The sequence below is a fragment of the Perognathus longimembris genome, chromosome 5, assembly GCF_023159225.1.
Source record: "Perognathus longimembris pacificus isolate PPM17 chromosome 5, ASM2315922v1, whole genome shotgun sequence".
In the NCBI taxonomy this organism is placed as follows: Eukaryota; Metazoa; Chordata; class Mammalia; order Rodentia; family Heteromyidae; genus Perognathus; species Perognathus longimembris.
Window position 1 is genome coordinate 600,078 of NC_063165.1, and position 17,981 is coordinate 618,058.

Consider the following 17,981-nt stretch of genomic DNA (forward strand, 5'->3'; position numbering starts at 1 on the left):
TGTCTGCCTTTAGGGTGGGGGCTCTGCCTCCCCAGCCCCCCTGCCCTTCCCCCTCCTCCCCCGCCACCCAGCTCTGGAGACAGAAGGCTGGCTGAGTGGCTGTGTTCTGGGGGCCAGTGTGGTGGGCATGGGCGCCCTCTGCTGTCCACCCAGGATATCTGCTGCGGGTCAGGGTGTGGACAGGCACCCCACAAAGGATCATCCCTGCCTCCTCTGGACTCAGGGTGCCTGGATCCAGCTCGTTCCCAGGACAGAGCACCGATGGGGCCTCCTGTAAAAACTGAGGGCTTTCCAGTGTTAAATGAGACAAAGAAAACAGCAGATTTAAAAAGAGACCACGTTCTCTAGTTTAAGAGGAAAAATGCTGTAAAAGCACTAATTAAAAGTAGGAAAAGTAGAAAAGAATTACCAGTAGTGTGGGCATGCTCTCTAGAAGTCTCTGTTGCTAAAAAGAAACAGAGTCACTAAAAGACAAATCCTTTAGAAAAGAGTTTATACACACACATGCACAAGAACCTGTGGATATGGTCACAATGTCAGAGAACATGCATAAAATATATCACTAAAGATAAAACAGGGCCAGATGCTAGTGGCTCACACCTGTCATCCTAGTTACTCAGGAGGCTGAGATCTGAGGATTGTGGTTCAAAGCCAGCTTTGGCAGAAAAGGCTGTCCAACAAACTGCTCAGAAAAAGCTAGAAGTGGTGCTCTGGCTCAAGTGGTAGAGAGCTAGCATTGAGCAAAAGAAACTCAGGGACAATTCCCAGGCCCTGGATTCAAATCCCAGGACTGATGTAAAGAAAGATAAAACTGGTGAACATGAAAAAAATCAAATAATAAAACGTTTTTAAAAAGAAGAAAAGCTGAAGAAAATTAATAAAGGTTAGCATCGTCATTGAAATAGAAAAGTAATAGAACTAATGAGTAAATCTAAAACTGGATCTTTTAAAGTAAATCATAAAGATTGAAATACTAGATAATCCCATCTAGAGAAAAAGAAGCACCAAATTTAAGAAGAAGAGGAAATAAACAGAGACAGAGAGGAAATGAAAGGATTGCCCGAGAAGGTGGCTCATTCCAAGACAAATACAGGGACAGAATGGGTAATCTAGGAAAACACTGCAGCCATTGGGATGAATGTGCCTGACAGGCCCCAGTGGGAGGCGTGGGCCCCCGGTCCGGTACTGCTTGGAGCAGGGGGGTCTTCAGGAGGCAGGGCTGCCTGAAAGGGCTGCAGGTCTTGAGTGCGTCCTTGGGGCTGAGGGCCCACTCCTCCCCTCGCGCCTGCCGCAAGGCACTGCCTCAGCAAAGCGGCAGAGAAAGCAACCGTGGTCTGTCACCTCCCGAACTGTGGACCAAAGGAGACCATCCCTCTTTGTAAGCCGACTTACAGTAGCGACAAGAAGCTGACTCGTGCAAACCTGGCCCACCAAGAGGAGAAGTTCATGGGAGCCTACTTCCCGAGAAGGAGCAGGCCTTTCCCGTCCCCCGCCTCCCTGGCGCCCTCTCCAGGTGGGGTGTCAGGGGAGGTCCCGTGCTCCTCCACACAGTGTCCCGGCAGAGCCTCCCTGCCTCCCTGGCGCCCTCTCCAGGTGGGGTGTCAGGGGAGGTCCCGTGCTCCTCCACACACAGTGTCCCGGCAGAGCCTCCCACAGCGGAGCGCCGTGGCAGCCATCCACGGGCCTGGTGAGTGGCTGGTGCTGCAGAGGCCTGGCGTGTGGCTGCTGGGAGCTGTCACAGGGAGACGAGAAGGCCTTGGGAGCTCGATGGCAGCTTGAGGGATGGCCTCTCCACAGACAGGTACAGGTAGGATGAAGAAATCAGTGAGAATAAACAAGTACACCACTGTAAAAGGATGCTTTTCATGTGTATCCTGTTCAAGAGAAGTTTAAAACTTCAGTGAAAACAGAAACAGCAGGAGTATAATGAGAAATGTGAAATAAAATAGCATACATTCTCAGATTATAACTTCAACAACTATTAGGCATTTCCCATTTAAAACAGAGAATTTTGACCAAGATCTGGTCATCCCTGGGCAACCACAGTCCCAGATAAGCCATGGATAAAAACAACAACAGAAAAATGTTGAAAATAAAAAGATGGAGAAATGACGTGCCAGACACACGTTCTAGAGACCTCTGGGACACAAACCGCTAGTATCCGCTGGAAGAGCGTCTAGGGCGGCAGAAGCCATGCCGCGGACGGCGCTCCTCCGCAGGGCTGAGCCTGCGCCTGTGCTGCTCCCGGCCCGGCCCTCTGCACACCACCGCTGGCCTCAGAGCTCCTGTGGCTGGCCGTGGTGCATGGAAGGCTGGCCAGGCCACAATCGTGGCCAACAGCAGTGGACAGTCACCCAGGGCTCCCCCCTCTGGGTGTTCATGCTAGGCTGCTAAAGCTTTGAGTCCTCACACCTGCTTGGGCGAGCTGACCAGAGAGTCTGTGCTCTGGGGCCATGGCAGGTAGCAATCTATTCAAAGGACCTTTACCCAGTGTGGATAGCATAGCCAGTCTTTTGCTAGTTTTGCTAGTCTTCAGAGAAGCCTGTGAGCCGTGCACTCCTTCTCATCCACCAAGCGCAAGCCCCTCAGGGGGCCCCACCCCATTTTGGGACTTGGGGTTAAAATGGGCCCACCCGCGTTATCTCCATAAAGCCAGCTGAGCACCTCTGGCTGTGTGTTGTGTGGTGAGATCAGGACAGGGATGTCTCTGGACACCATCAGTCGACCTCAGAGGCCAAGTCAGATGGCAATAACCAAAAGTGGGGACGGGGCCGTGAGCTGGTTGTAGAGGTGCTCATTCATCCCAAAGCGCCAGTGTCAGGGGACACTGTGCCAGCCATGATGCCACTCAGGCAGAACCTCGCGTCGGAGATCACTTAGAAGGATGTCACTAAGAACCTCTGTGCAAGCAGACAGCAAGGCAGTTACAACGATGGAGAAAATAAACGATACCACGTGTCAAAATTCCTGGGACACGGCTAACATAGTACCTGAATTCATTTCTCAGATGGCAAGTGAGGTGAGAACAGAATCACACAAGTCTAGTAATTGAAGAAAAAATACCGTGCTGGAACAAATACAGATTAGTGCGATAAAAGGTAATAAAGTACTGGTAAATATCAAAATACAGTGCTAAGAAGAGAGGAAGATTCAGATAAAAAGAGGCTGAAATCAGAAATAACTATGACCAAAAACTCACAAGGACACTATGAGTACTTGTGCTTAAAATTTTGGAAGTCTAAGGTCAGTTCAGAAAAAACCTGAGCTTCTGAAGGGGGCACCTGCAGGGAGCGGGGCTCCAGGTGACGCGGGCACCTGCGGGGAGCGGGCGTCAGGTGACGTGGGCACCTCTAGAGAGCAGGGCGTCAGGTGACGCGGGCACCTCCGGGGAGTGGGGCGTCAGGTGACATGGGCACCTCCGGGGAGTGGGGCGTCAGGTGACGTGGGCACCTCCGGGGAGTGGGGTGTGCCAGCTGCTGCGTGTGTGTATCTCAGCTGCTGTGCTTTGAGGAGAGGGGGGCTGGTGGAGTTCATGTCCAGGTGAGGCATGGTAACTTGTCCTTTAACCCAGCAAAACCCTCTTGCTGTCGCCTTGTGCCTAACTTGATGCTACGTTTATAATGTGCATTCTGGGATCGGCCATAGAGTGGTGATTTAGTGGCATCAGGCTTCCTGGTGCAGTAAGCAACAGCCTCTTTCCCTGCAGACATGGAATCTGGTGTAGGCAGTGGTACCCACCTGGGGTGTTTTCCAGGAACGAGCAATGCCCAGGGCTGTACCTGCTGCACCAGTCTCTCCCACTGCTTTGCAGACAGCTGAGGTGAGTACCCAAAGCTGGGGGTGGGGGCACATGGCTCCATCCTGCTCACACAGCCAGGAGCCTCTGCCCAACTCTCACCTCCATAGCTCTCGTTCTGGGGACCCTGAGGAGGTGACGCAAAGAAGACCCTGCAGGGCCCAGAACAACATGCCCAATGACCTCCTACCCCACCCGTCAGCCTCATGGCTCCCAGCCACTCTCTTGCTGCAGAAGTGTCCCCTTCCTCAGGAGCCTCTCCTGCACAGATCCTCCATCTACCTCCTCACCCGCCGCTGACCACAAGCGGCTCTCAGCCCTCGGGTGAGGGAGCCTCAAGGCTGTGGGGTCAGAGCCGAGCCCCGTAACCAATGCTGCTTTTGATCTTCAGCGCACATGGGACCCCGCGTGGTCCTGAGGGCCATGCACGCCAGGAGACTGTGTGCTCTTAGTGACCCTGCTCCGACTCCCAGGCTTTCACACCAGCCCAGGACCCGCTCGCTTCCAGGCCACAGGCAGGGGCTTCTGTTCCCAGGGGGCAGCGGCGCCCACTAAGCCGTCCATCTGTGTCGTCAGGTGCCGGGCTCGGTCGCCTCTCCCGGCATTGGGAACAAGGCTCAGCTAGGTTTCTCGCCACCCCCTCTCGTCCTCTCTCCTGGACACCCGGCTGGCAGATATCCAAGATGGGATGGAGGGGTCAGGGCCGACCTCACGCGCGCATGCCTGGACGAGAAAGCGTGCCCGCCTCCTTACCGGTAAATAAAGTCAGGCGTACGCAAGTCTCGGAGAAAGCTTCCAGAGCCAACTGATTTATTAAGGCGGGGGTAAAGGGAGATGATAGTGAGAGAGGGCGATCGGCCAGCACGCCCATAGGCTGAAAGCTGTCACATGATCCCCTTGAGCTAATGTCACTCGAAAGCGCCGAGCCAGGGCGAGACTGGGAGGCGCCTGGGCTGGCGGGAGAGTTGGGGGCTGGGTGCAAAGCCAGTTCTTATGGTTCCGGACCCAGAAAACGTAGCCTGCTTCCACGTTCCCCTAGGGCTTGGGGGGAAGGGCGTCAAGCCCCCCGTCAAGTCTAAAGGCCGGATCCCAACATCTGCCTCTTTTATATTTATTTATTTATTTTTCTTTGAACAGCAGGAGGCGCCCTACTTGAGAGTGTGCCGTGTCTTAGGTTGCCCCCCACCATGGGGTTCGTACCCGTCTTGGGCTAACGCCCTAGCTCTTCAGGCTGACCTTCCTGCCGAGCTTGCGGGCCCGATGAGAGGACTCGGGGAGAGTGGGATTGGCACTTGAAAGAAAGCCCTGATAATTTTCTCTCATGCCAGCGGACCTCAGCGAGCAGCAGGTCCTAGGGGTCGAGTGACGAGCCTCATGGGGCTCCTATATGGCTAAGAGGCCAAAGGCCACTTGGTACCCAGACAGCTCTGGCCCATCGCTTACAGTATAAGAGACCCATGTGTCTAGCACAGGGCAATGTAAACATAATGTAGATGGGAGCATAAAGCAGACATGAGCATAAGCAATCGTAATACAAGGCAAATGCAAACATGAGCAACTGTAACACATGAGCAATTACAACACAGGCACAAAGCAAAGGAGGGTCTCTTATCTGGCTCAGTCCATAGGAAATAGAGGAATCCTGGTCCATTCTGGTGTCACGCAAGGTAGCGCAGATGGCTCTTTCTCCCCTCGATGGTAAGGTAGAAGCAGGTTCAGGTCCTGGCGATGTGGCAGCCAGGGTGCTGGTAACTTAACAACTGAGGTTAGTAAACACTTTATAGTAAACATTGCAGCAAGGTACCAATCCCTTGCTTATTGTAAACATTTATCATAAAACATTAAGGTGTCCAAGTCCTTTAGCTCCTATTTCCCTCCAATGGGGACCCCTAAGATAAGCAGCAAAGGGGGGAGCGAAGGAAGGAACAACAGCGTGCAAAATTTCCCTTTGGTCCTTGTGCAACAAGGCTGTGGGCCATGCTGCCACAGCAAACATTACTCCAAAGGGCGCCAGGCAGGGTCGAGGGAAGAAACAGGGCCAACACTGGGTCCATCGCTGGTACAGGCAGGCTCTCCCATTTCTCCATAGAAAATTCCATCACGGTCTTTGCTTTCCTGAGAGGAAACAAGGGGAGACATCCCTCAAGGGCAGGTGCCCTTGGGTGGTCATTCTGATGAACAATATTTTACGTCTCTAGCAGGTATCCAGATTGGATTCGGTTCCCCAGTGGGGAAAACGCAGGCGAAGCCCCTTCCGGCACTGATAAGTGGGTCTGGGCCTCGCCATGCCCCTGTAAGGGGATCCTTCCAACGGACTTCCACCTTTAAGTAGGGTGTTTGGCTTGACCAGTGTCTCTGGAAAGCCGACAGAGGTTGGTCCTTTGAGAAATTTAAAATATTCAATGTAAACATCGCTGTCCTCAGCTGGTCATGGGGGCTTCCCCCCCTTTTTGTTTTAATAATTGATCCTTCAGGGTCTTATTGTGCCTCTCAATTATGGCTTGACCCTTTGGGTTATATGGTATTCCAGTGGTATGTTTAATATTCCACATTTGGAAAAACGCCTGTAAAGGCTTGCTGGTGAAACAAGGTCCATTATCTGTTTTCACCTGTAAAGGCAGCCCTAGGATAGCAAAACATTGTAAGAAGTGGCTTTCAGCATGCCGTGCTCTTTCCCCGGTATGCAGAGAGGCTCAACACGCGCCAGAGCATGTGTCAATGGACATAAATATATATTTTAGCCTTCCAAAAGGAGCGTAGTGAGTTACATCAGTCTGCCAAATTAGGTTAGGTTTGAGACCTCTTGGGTTCACCCCTGGAGATTGCAGGGGAGGGACTTGCATGAAAGGCATACATGATTTGCAAGTCCTTATAATCTTTTTTAAGTCTTTTATAGGAATTGAAGGAAATCTCTGATGTAACCCTCTCCAATTTAAGTGAGTATGCTCATGGAGTCCTTTGGCCATTTGAAGGTTTTGAGGTTGTACAATGGCCAGAGCTATAATGGTTCTATTAGTGGCCAGCTGGTCAGCCATACGATTACCTTGTGCCAGGTCTCCAGGCAGTCCTTGGTGTCCACGAAGGTGCTGTAAAAAATATAGGCTCACTCTGCTCTTTTAACAGAGACCTGACTTGGATCATCAGAGGAGTGATTGGGTTTTCATCTAATTTAATGTATGAACATACTAGGTTGGGTAGCAAATTAACCACATACAGACTATCAGAAAACAAGTTCATTGGCTGTTTGACATGGGTCAGTGCCAGGGCGACTGCGTACAATTCTTTAAATTGTGCAGAGCCAGTGACAGCCTCAAAGTAACGGGTGTTTTCTTTCCCACCGGCAGGGGGCGAGGCGGAGCGTACCACTACGGCAGAGCCGGCTCTTCCCCCATCTGTAAACACATTGGCAGCCTTGACAAGAGGCTTGGTAGAGAAAAGCACAGGGGGTGTCCACTGTAGTCTGGAAAATGAGGACACCCATCTTGAAGTGCCATAATGGCAATGGACCTTGCCCCTAAAGCCCTCCAGGGCACTGGACACCCGTGCATTATTCCTTCTGACCCATTCAAAATCTGACAACCGGTAGGGAATAGTTAGCACATCGGGATCTTGCCCATAATGTCTCAGGGAAGTATCACTGCCCTTAATTACCAAGTCAGCTAGCTGGTCTAGCTGGGAATAAACTCTGGGAGCTCCTCCCACTGATGCGTGCACCCATTGAAGGGGCTCAACTGATTGTGTAATTGCAGCTGAGGAAAGTTCAGACCCGGGGAGGATCCAAAGGCAAAGTGGGCACTCAGGCTTGTAGCGTGCCAGCTGTGCCTTATTTAGGGCCAATTGGATTTTCTGGAAGGCTGTTTGAAGTGATGGAGTTATTGTAATAACATCAGTGGGCGCTTTGCCCTTCAAGGAGTCATGGAGCGGAAGCAGCTCCTCTGTAGGCAGGTGAAGCCAGGGTCTTAGCCAATTAATTTCACCTAACAGTCTTTGCATCTCCACCAGAGTGTAAGATGCCTGGAAGGATAACTGTGGCTTAAGGGGGCACACAGAGTCTAGTTTAAGCTCTGCCCCCAAGATCTTAAAGGGGTATACTTTTTGAAGCTTGTCACTGGCTATACGCAGCCCTCCTCTTTGTAGGAGTGTTTGTACCTTGCTATAGGCCAAGTCTAGCACTTGAACATCTGCTGATCCAATAATAATATCGTCCATGTAAACGAACAAAACAATATCTGACTGGTTCTGAAGGGGTTGGAGAACTTGTGACACATAATGTTGGCAGAAGGCAGGACTATTAACCATGCCCTGAGGTAATACTACCCACTCATACCTCTGATCAGGCCCATGGTAGTTAACTGAGGGCACAGAGAAAGCAAACTTCTCGCAATCCTGGGGGTCGAGGGGAATGGAAAAGAAACAGTCCTTGATGTCAAGTATAATAAGATTAAAATCCCAAGGAATAGAGGGGATCCATGGCAGCCCCCTTAAGGGGGTGCCTGCGGGGACTATCCGCTCATTAATTTTTCTTAGGTCCTGTACCATCCTCCATTTACCTGAGGCATTTTGTACAACAAATACAGGGCTATTCCAAGGGCTCAGCGAGGGTCTAATATGCCCAAGGGACAGTTGTTCTAAAACTATTTCCTTTAACTTTTCTAATTTGTTTGAGGAAATAGGCCACTGTTCCACCCAAATCAGGGTGCCCAGGTGCCATCGAATGGCAGGGACAGTAGGAACAGTGGCCCTTAGGATTGGGGGTGAGGCCCTGTAGAAGAGTTAGGGGCCTCTTGCCCTGAGGCCTCAGAGGGAGGCACCTTTGGCCGTCGCTAGGGCTGATTGGCAGGTCTTGGCCTGTGATGACCGCGGCCTTGATCTTTCCCAAGATATCTCGGCCCAACAAGTTATCTGGTGAGTTGGTCATTATTAAGGGACGCACTACTCCCTTGCCACCATTCATATCATCCCAAGGGAGCCAGTCTCTGGTTGTTTCACTTTCAGCTGTGCCTCCTACCCCTGAGATCTGGGGGCCGGGGATTAGGTCCCACCATGGAGGCACTAGTTCCTTCTTTAATATGGTCTGATCTGCTCCTGTATCAATTAAGAATCGGAACTTCTTTCCAAATATCATGATTACTGTCTCTGGCCTCATCTCGTGGACAATGGGGACTGCCCAGAGAGCCTCAGGCTGTTTATTGCCTTGGTCGGTGGGGAATCTGAAAGTCAGGCCATAAAGCAGATGTTCTGCCCAGGGCGCATTCGGCCCGCCTCTCTCAAGAACCATCCTCCTGAACTCATGGAAACCTGTAGTTTCCTGCAACTCCCATGAAGGGGTAAAGGCTCTGAATTTAAATTGTTTTTTTTTTTTTTTTTTTTGCTGTGGGGCGCTGCCTCGAGGCTGCGGCTCGGGGCTGCCAAAATCTGCATATGTATAGAGCCAAGCCGAGCTTTCCATGGGGGAGGGGTAGCAAGCCTGCGGCTGCGCCGCACATCTCCCGGCTGCCGCGGGAGCTGTGTCTGGCTTGGGGTCCCGGGGACCAAACGTGTGTTCATCCCTGGGCCTCTCGGAGCGGGGCGTCGGGGGCCCCCTCCAAATCAAAATTCCCTCCGGCTCTCCTCTCCTGTGTCCCAGGAGAAGCAAGCCTTGAGAGTCTTAATGGCTCGCAGTGGGAGTTCTTCTCCCCAGTCTGCCTCTTGTGATTTCCGCTCTAGTCGGTCCCAAGTTTCCCATGAGAGTGGGTTGGCTCCAGTTAGCCACGGGACCCTGAGATTTAGCTCCTGCCAAGTAAGCATGGCACATGGTTCTGAGATATTCATCCCCGTGTTTTGGAGGGTGAACTTCAGGATTTTAAGAGGCGAATTGCTTCGCCTACTTTGGGCTTGTCCCATCCTCTTACCTGGAATGGGAGGACCACATGTCCCAGGGTTTCCACCCTAATTTCGTGAGGGTCGGTCAGGAGCCGGACTTGCTTGCGTGGGTTCGTGAAACCACGTGGGCGCCAAAATGTCGGGCTCGGTTGCCTCTCCCGGCGTTGGGAACAAGGCTCAGCTAGGTTTCTCGCCACCCCCCTTTTCTCGTCCTCTCTCCTGGACACCCGGCCGGCAGATATCCAAGATAGGATGGAGGGGTCAGGGCCGACCTCACGCACGCGTGCCTGGATGAGAAAGCGTGCCCGCCTCCTTACCGGTAAATAAAGTCAGGCGTACGCAAGTCTCGGAGAAAGCTTCCAGAGGCAACTGATTTATTAAGGGGGAGGTAAAGGGAGATGATAGCGAGAGAGGGCGATCGGCCAGCACGCCGATAGGCTGAAAGCTGTCACATGATCCCCTTGAGCTAACGTCACTCGAAAGCGCCGAGCCAGGGCGAGACTGGTCGGCGCCTGGGTGGGTGAGACTGGGAGGCGCCTGGGCTGGTGGGAGAGTTGGGGGCTGGGTGCAAAGCCAGTTCTTCTGGTTCCAGACCCAGAGAACGTAGCCTGCTTCCGCATTCCCCTAGGGCTTGGGGGGAAGGGCGTCAAGCCCCCCGTCAAGTCTAAAGGCCGGATCCCAACAGTCAGGGCTCTCTGGATCAGCCGCAGGGCCCAGTGTAGAGGACCCGCTCTCCTTGCAGGGCAGGGCCGCCTTCTGTCTCTCATAGCCACACAAGATTGACTCCAAGCCGGTGGGGAGCTTCCTCCCGGCTGGTCTGCCACCCTCCCTGCTGTGCATCTCTTCTTCCAGGTGGGGCACAGTGGACCCTCACTTTAGGCGGGAGGCGATCCTCTATGGAGCTCAGGAGGAGCCTTTCCTGTGGCCTCAGCTGGCCTAGCAGTTCTGGTCCCCTGCTACATCGTTTACATGGTTTCTACCATTTTCTATCACACAGGGCCATGTCTGGGATCAGTGGGAGCCCAAGTGAGCCTGGGCTTGACCTGCTGGGGCTCCCTCTGGCTGCTGTGGTGAGGTGAGGTGTGTGGCCAGAGGAGGCAGGACCCCCTGCCCAGCACCTGGGAGTGCATGGGGCAGGGGCACTTTGGCTGGCCAGGGCGCTGGGACAGGCTACTGTGCTGAAGAATGCTCTATAGAACCAGGCCAGAGGTCATCTACTAGGACTGCCGACTCTCGAGCGAAGAGCAGAGGGCAGGACCGAAGGCTGTAAGGTCTGAGGGAAGGAGCAGCAGCCCCAGGCCCACAGAGCTGGGACAGGCACACAGGAGAGTCAAGGCACCTCCCATCCCAGCTCCTGAGCTCTGCCTGGGGCTGGAGGAGGGGCACGAGGGACTCTGCACGGAGAAGGGGCACCCTCGCAAAGGCACACAGGCCAACAGACCTGCTTGTTGCAAAGGGTGGCACAGATTGTGCCTGGCACTGGTGGGAAGTAGGCTGAGCGATGGGCACTGGCTGGGCGAGGGTGCACAGCGCAGCCACTGGTGCAAAGACTGTAGCAGGCTGTGCAGGCACACGGGCCAGAGCCTGGCATTTTGGTGACTTCACGAGAGTGGGTTTCTCTTGTGTCATTTAAAGCCATCTGGCAGCATAGGGATCAAAGAGCCTATGCAAGTTGTGGAAGGGGAATTAGACCTCTGAGCAGTAGGGGGCACATGGGGCTCATGGTGCGGGGCAGAGAGGAGCCGGAGACAGCGGGGAGGTGCACAACATTTATTGAATTCTGACGAGCATAGATGGGCGTCCTGGCAAGTCCCGGATCTCTAGCTGCCCTGGAAGATGCCTGGGGGCCACGGATGCCGCCCCTCCAGGGCGTACGAGATGTCCTGGTGAAGCTGGCTGGCACGCTGGCACCCACCCTACTTTCAGATACTCAGGGCCCTTCACTCCTGGGCACTCTCCACAGGCTTCAGGAAAACAACAACAAAAACAAAAACCCCAACAACCCTGACTTCAGCGTGTGACCAGGGGCGGAAACAGGAGCCAAGACCACAGGTTTTAGGGGAAACTGAGTCAGGACAAGAGAGAGAGGAGGGTCTCAGAGCACAAGGGGCAAGTCACAGGAAGTGGTGCCAAAGCATCAAACCAACTCAAAGCTGCCACATGGACACTGAGGAAGGAACTTCTAAAACGTCACGGTGGGAGCACGTTGGAGCACTAAAGTAAAGAGCTGCATGCCCACGCATGGAGATGGCTACACTCACGCGGAGCGCGGACCCTGCGCCACGGCCTAGCTGTACAAGGGTCGCCTCTGCCAGTGAAGGAAACACTCCCAGCTCCGCGAGGAAGGGCCCGTCAGCTGTGCCACGTGAGCCGCCGACCACGGGCTCCCGGGGGGCCTGGGCAGGGTTAGAGTGCGCCCATCCCGGTGACCTCGGACGTCAGCCTGGAACAGACAGAGGCACAGGGAACACACTGAGGCCTTCGCAGAGGACGGCGGCTCGGAGGCTGGCACGGAGCGCCACGCGGCGCCTCACGACCTGACACGCCCCTGCTTTCGGGTGACACGCTGTGTGAGGAACAGCGCGGTACAGTAGGAGGACAGCGTCACACCACACGCCTGGGGCCTTCTTTCCCTGGCGCCCAAGCCCTCGCCCTCCTGGGGCTTCGTCATGCTGGGTCCTCCGCGCCGAGCCCCCCGTCAGTGGACACGCAGCTGCGAGGGCTGCGCGGCCTTCCCAACGCCCGCCCTCAACTCTCACCAGAGCGGCTGGGACGTGGGTCAGAGGCCTGGCACACCGGGCATGGTGCCAGCAGGTGAGGGGAACGGGGGCACTGAGCGACGGGGTGAGGGGGCAGAGGGGTGGTGCGGGGGAGGTGAGGGGCGGATGAGAGGTGGTTTGGGGATACGGGGGGTGAGGGGCAGGTAAGGGGGAGGTGAGGGGGGAAGGGCGGATGAGGGGGCAAGGTGGGGTGAGAGGTGTGTTCCATAAGTCTGCCTCCTTCACACTCACTCCAGGTTTGCCAAAACTACAGCTCCCAGAGGCAGGTAAGGCACAGGATGGAAGGAGGCCAAGCTTCAGAGGCACAGCCCCGAGGGGCGTTGGATGGCAGGAAAGAGACAGGAAAGGGTAACTTGGGCTGGGCTTGGGGTGGTGTCCCACGGGGACACCCCTGGAAATCACACGGCCCGCGGGGGCCGCCCACCAGGTGGTGCAGGCAAGGTTCTCTACCGTGGTGGGTGTGAGTGCACTGTCTATACCACACCGTGGGGGTAGGGCTGGGGGCTGGACTCATGGGAGGACAGGTGCACTTCCTGGGTGTGAGTGTGCTGTCTGTACCGTGGGGGCGGGCTTCCTTGGAGCCGGGCTTGGCTCCAGACAGAAGCAGCAGCCTGTCCTGCGCTGTCCCACAGCATTCTGTGACAATGAGTAATGAGAGCCAGAAGACAAAATGCCAGGCCATCCGCTCTCCTTCTCCGGTGGGGCCTGGGGCCGGCTACCCGGGGCTTGTACTTGAAGGGCCCTGCTCTAGCCTCCTGGCTTCTTGCTGATAGCCCCTCAGGGGAGCTGGTGGCCTAAATCTACGGGGACTGTCTCCACCATTCTGCCAGCTCCACCTCAGCCAGGATGCAACGCCTGGTGGCTGGTGAGCCCCTCGAGGCCTCACGGGCCCAAGTCGCTCACCTGGCGTTGATGAGATACTGGGCGAGGCTGATGTTGGCCGGGGTCCCCGTGATGGTGATCTGACGCTCTGACGACCCTTCTGTAGCGTTGGCAATCTTGATCTGAGCTCCAGACATCTGACGAATTTCGTTGATCTTGGTTCCTTGACGCCCAATTATACAGCCTATTAACTAGAGGAGAGGATGGAGAAATTCTGTTTATAATAGAAAATCCCAAGACACCTGCAAGAACTCTTGCAGCACTTGCAGTGACTAGCATCAACCTCATTCTCATGAGCCAGGCTCCTGGGCTCTGTCTGCCAGGCCTACTGCTGCCTCAGTGTCCTCCTTTGAAGAAAATGGTCATAGGCCTCATCACAGAACACTTCCTCCATCGTGATTAAAAATGAGCTGGAAGGCTGGGAATATGGCCTAGTGGCAAGAGTGCTTGCCTCCCATACATGAAGCCCTGGGTTCGATTCCCCAGCACCACATATATAGAAAATGGCCACAAGTGGCGCTGTGGCTCAAGTGGTAGAGTGCTAGCCTTGAGCAAAAAGAGGCCAGGGACAGTGCTCAGGCCCTGAGTCCAAGGCCCAGGACTGGCAAAAACAAAACAAAACAAAACAAAAAAAACACCAAAAATGAGCTGGAGCCAGGTAGGGCCTCAGGTCAACCCTAGGCCCGGCCTGGTCAACACCTATCTGCTGTCCCTGCAGGGTGAGGATGGACGGCTAAGCCGGAGAGGAAGGTCACAAATGCGGTGTCCAGGAACGTGTGGAGCTGCTACAATCTGACTTCTCATGAACTGGGGATGTTCTGAGGATGCATCTGACACTTCCTTTCCTTTCTATGTGGTGGCCTGGGGCTAAGGTGGTCGGCAGGTGAGAAAGGCTCCTCTCCTCCACTCACACCTATGTATTCCACTGCTGTTGGCCACAGCCCTCCCGGGTCCTGCGCCAGGCACTGGCTAGACAACATGCTCCAAGTCAGAGAGATGGGAGAAGCAGCAGACCCGCCTTGCCAATCCCACCCTTCAGTGTGGAGGAGGGTCCATCGGTGCCCAGAGGGGGCCTCCACGCAGCCTCCTCCCACTCAGGATGCTGGCCCCAATCACATGGAGCTTTGAGCTCACGCTGCCTTCACTCTGGCCCTCCACAGCTATGGAAACAAGTGGCAATCCTCCTGCCTGGCTCCTCCTCTGGGAGTTGTGCAGGGGTCCTAGCTCCTTTTCTAGCCTAAGCCCTGGGAGAAGTGTTGCTCAGGACCAAGGACAGGTCCTGAGCCTCATGGGAAAAAGAAAAGGTGGTCCAGGCATTGGAGGCCTCTGTGGCCAAGAGCGTGCTCAGAAGTAGTGACCGGGAGCCTAGAGAGGTGCTCACTGGCTTGGCCCGAGCCTCTCTTAAACACTGGGCTAATCCAATTGTGACCAGGAGGAAATCCTGGACATGACAAGGGGAGTGTCAGGAAAATACATTCTGTTTTCTTCCCGTGTCTCAGGAGGCAAGGAGTTTGCAGGTATAGAACACTGGCTCCAGGGGCCCGGGCCTTTCCCTCTAGTCCAGATCACCCCGAGAGGACTGCCCAGGGTCCCTTCCATGCCGGGTGGATGGGGAGCTTGGAGGGTATGTGGAGAAGGGATCTGTCTTCCTTCTGAGGCACAGGCTCCCCTCCCTAGAAACGCCAGGAGGGTGTGGTGGGTGGGGAGAGCCAGCGCTCACCCTCCCACATCAGCCGCAGGAAACAGGTGCACAGCTCTCCAGCACATCCCTACTTTTGCTCTTTCTGACCATTTCCGTTTCAAAATGAATGTATGCGTGGCAAGAGTGCATTCCCTGATGCTGGTGAAGCAGTGATTTGGGGCAGGGCCCTCTGAGGAGAGCTACTTGGCTATTACATGGATGGAAAGACTGCAGCAGCTGTGGGGACGGGTATACCAAGCAGGAGCAGGCAGCACAGCCCCACATCTCAGAAGCTGGTTCTGTGTTGGGACCTGTTAAGTTGACCCAATCTCAGAAACATTCCTGGGAGCTCAAGGTGGATAATGATGCCACCAGGACGGGGAGTCTGTAAATGCCACGCAGAAGGTCAAGAGTCCTGGGGCTGGTGTTGCTACCTGTGCAGCACCTGGCCTGTAGTTGCCATGGTCCCCAGAAGGATGGGCTGTATGGGAAGGTCAGAGGCACCTCCAGAAGGCCTCAAGGTCTCTGATGGCCCGCTGGCTCTCTCCTGCCTCCTGTCCTCCATTCACACCTGGGACCGGGATTCCCTTTAACGCTCAAATCTGCTTTCTTTGGTTTGCTTACAAGAGAAAAGAGCTCCAGCTTCCTGCCTGGCTGGTGCAAGCAGCAGAGGAGCGAAGGCTCCTGGAAGCCCAGCTCTAGAACAGAGGGGTGTGGCCCATGCAGCCCTCTCCCTGCAGCTCCCCCGATGGCTACCTCCCAGGGTGTGTCTCTCTGTCTCCCTGCTCTTGTGGTCCTGGGATAATCCATTGAGTTAGAAAACTTGCACAAGTGAGGCTGGGAGGTGGGAGCAGGGGTGGGGCTGGCACCTCGTAGTGGGTGGGGCCTGGGAGGTGGGGGCAGAGGTGGGGCTGGCACCACATAGCGGGTGAGGCTGGGAGGTGGGGGCAGGGGTGGGGCTGGCACCACGTAGTGGGTGGGGCCTGGGAGGTGGGGGCAGGGGTGGGGCTGGCACCGCGTAGTGGGTGGGGCCTGGGAGGTGGGGGCAGGGGTGGGCCTGGGAGGTGGGGTGGGGGTGGGGCTGGCACCGTGTAGTGGGTGGGGCCTGGGAGGTGGGGCGGGGGTGGGGCTGGCACTGCGTAGCGGGTGGGCGCTGGGAGGTGGGGTGGGGGTGGGGCATACTCACATCATTGGGAATGGTGAGCTCATGAGTGCTGGCCGGGGAGCTGGCATCCAGACCTGGGCACACCAAAGGGGTATGGTTAGGCTAGCAGGAAGGCTGCCCACAGTCACACCCAGGCCTGACCCTCCTTCCTCCTGGCTGGCTGACAGGGGCGGCCAATAGCCCTGAACCCAGGGCCTGAGCGCTCTCCCAAGTCCTCACTTCTCTAAGGGAGAACAAGCCCCAAACACAAGAAGGTTACACTTTTTCCTTTGCTCCCACGGTGCCTGTGTAATCTCTTGTGGCGCACACAGACACACCAGCGCATCCTGGCCTCAGAGGAAGGTGTTCATAAGGCCTCGGGTCTCAGCGGAACACCTCAGCACAGGTGGCGCTGGCCAAGCTGACGGAGGGCCTAGCTCCTCTTAGCCGGCTTTGAACCTCCTTGTCTCCCTGCAGCCTTCCATGGCCTGCTGCAGCCAGCCAGCTATTAACGGACATAACCAACCAAAGACCATGGCGCAGTGGTTAGGAGAGTTCAGGCTCACCGTTAGGCTTTTCAAATTTGGAACAAGGAGGTGTGACAGCGTCACTGAGACAAGATAAGCTGCTATACCCAAGAGAGGGCTCCATCTGTGTAGATTTCCTTCTTTTTTTTTTTGCCAGTCCTGGGCTTTGGACTCAGGGTCTGAGCACTGTCCCTGGCTTCTTTTTGCTCAAGGTTAGCACTCTACCACTTGAGCCACAGTGCCACTTCCAGCTTTTTCTATATTTGTGGTGCTGGGGAATTGAACCCAGGGCTTCATGCATACGAGGCGAGCAGTCTACCACTAGGCCATATTCCCAGCCCCGTAGATTTCTTTCTTACATTGAAGAATGAAGAGCCCAGGTTTCATTTTCCTTCCTTCCTTTGATCCTTCCTTCCTTCCTTCCTTTGTTCTTACCTTCCTTCCCTCCCTCCCTCCTCCCACCCTCCCTCCTTCCCCCTTCCCTCCTTCCTTTTCTTCCTTGACAAATCTTAGTCTAGCTCAAACTAATCTGAAACTTAAGATCTTCCTCCCTTGGCCTTCTGAATGCAGGGATTACATATAGGCCAGTGTCATCATGTACAGCTAGGACCGGGTTTTAATTCTTTCAAGTCTTGGCTTATACCTCCAGATAATAGACAACTACTCAAAGTCCAAGTATACGCTTTCTCCAATCTAATCTCCTTGTCTCTAGGGCTTTCTGTACTCTGCATTCCCACAAGTATAAAGTTGGGGCCTGCTTTGCCCATCCCAGACACTACAAGGTCCCCACATCAGGACTGTAGCTCAGCCTGGCCCTGCTGGGCCTTCAAAATGCCCTGAAAGCAAGGCCTTCTCCCTACATTGTGTTCTTGCTGGCCCCTCCTCTGTCCCTGAGCTTTCTGTCCCCCCTCCCTGAGATGTGTTCCCCCTCAATGTCCATGAGCTCCCACTCTCTCCTGGAGCCAGCTGCTGGCCCAGCTCCTGTTCCAGTCTGACTCTCCCTACTCACAATCTTGTCTCAGTGGTCCATCAGCAAGCTCCCTGCCAGAAAAGACACCAGTGCAGGGGTCCGGCACAGTCGGGCCAGTTGCTAGGTGCTTAATGAACCAACCATTCCAGACTCTGCTACCTTTCTTGTGTATATCTAAATTTGGAGTTTCTATCCCTTATTTTCTCATAATAACAATCTTTTAATGAGTTATTTGATTATTTAGGTGCTGATATGCCTTCTATGTTGGGAGCATCTGAAACATCATTTTAGTACTTTCTTAGTCCTCACTGTCCTGGATTTGAGTCCCTGCTAAGGGGG

At 54.7% G+C, this 17,981-nt stretch overlaps 1 protein-coding gene across 8 annotated transcripts in view; it reads right to left on the minus strand.

The window, feature by feature from the left end:
* Positions 1 to 11,475: 11,475 nt before the first annotated feature.
* The window catches only part of Pcbp3 (poly(rC) binding protein 3), a 194,012-nt gene continuing 187,506 nt past the window's right edge, over positions 11,476 to 17,981 (minus strand). For all 8 annotated transcript variants that reach the window (XM_048346071.1, XM_048346077.1, XM_048346074.1 and 5 more), the window contains 3 exons: positions 16,188 to 16,240; positions 13,342 to 13,511; positions 11,476 to 12,101 (listed from right to left, as the gene is read on the minus strand). In XM_048346071.1, the coding sequence (XP_048202028.1) occupies positions 12,065 to 12,101; positions 13,342 to 13,511; positions 16,188 to 16,240 (260 nt within the window). In that variant the 3' untranslated portion in view covers positions 11,476 to 12,064. The remainder of the gene's footprint in view (positions 12,102 to 13,341; positions 13,512 to 16,187; positions 16,241 to 17,981) is intronic.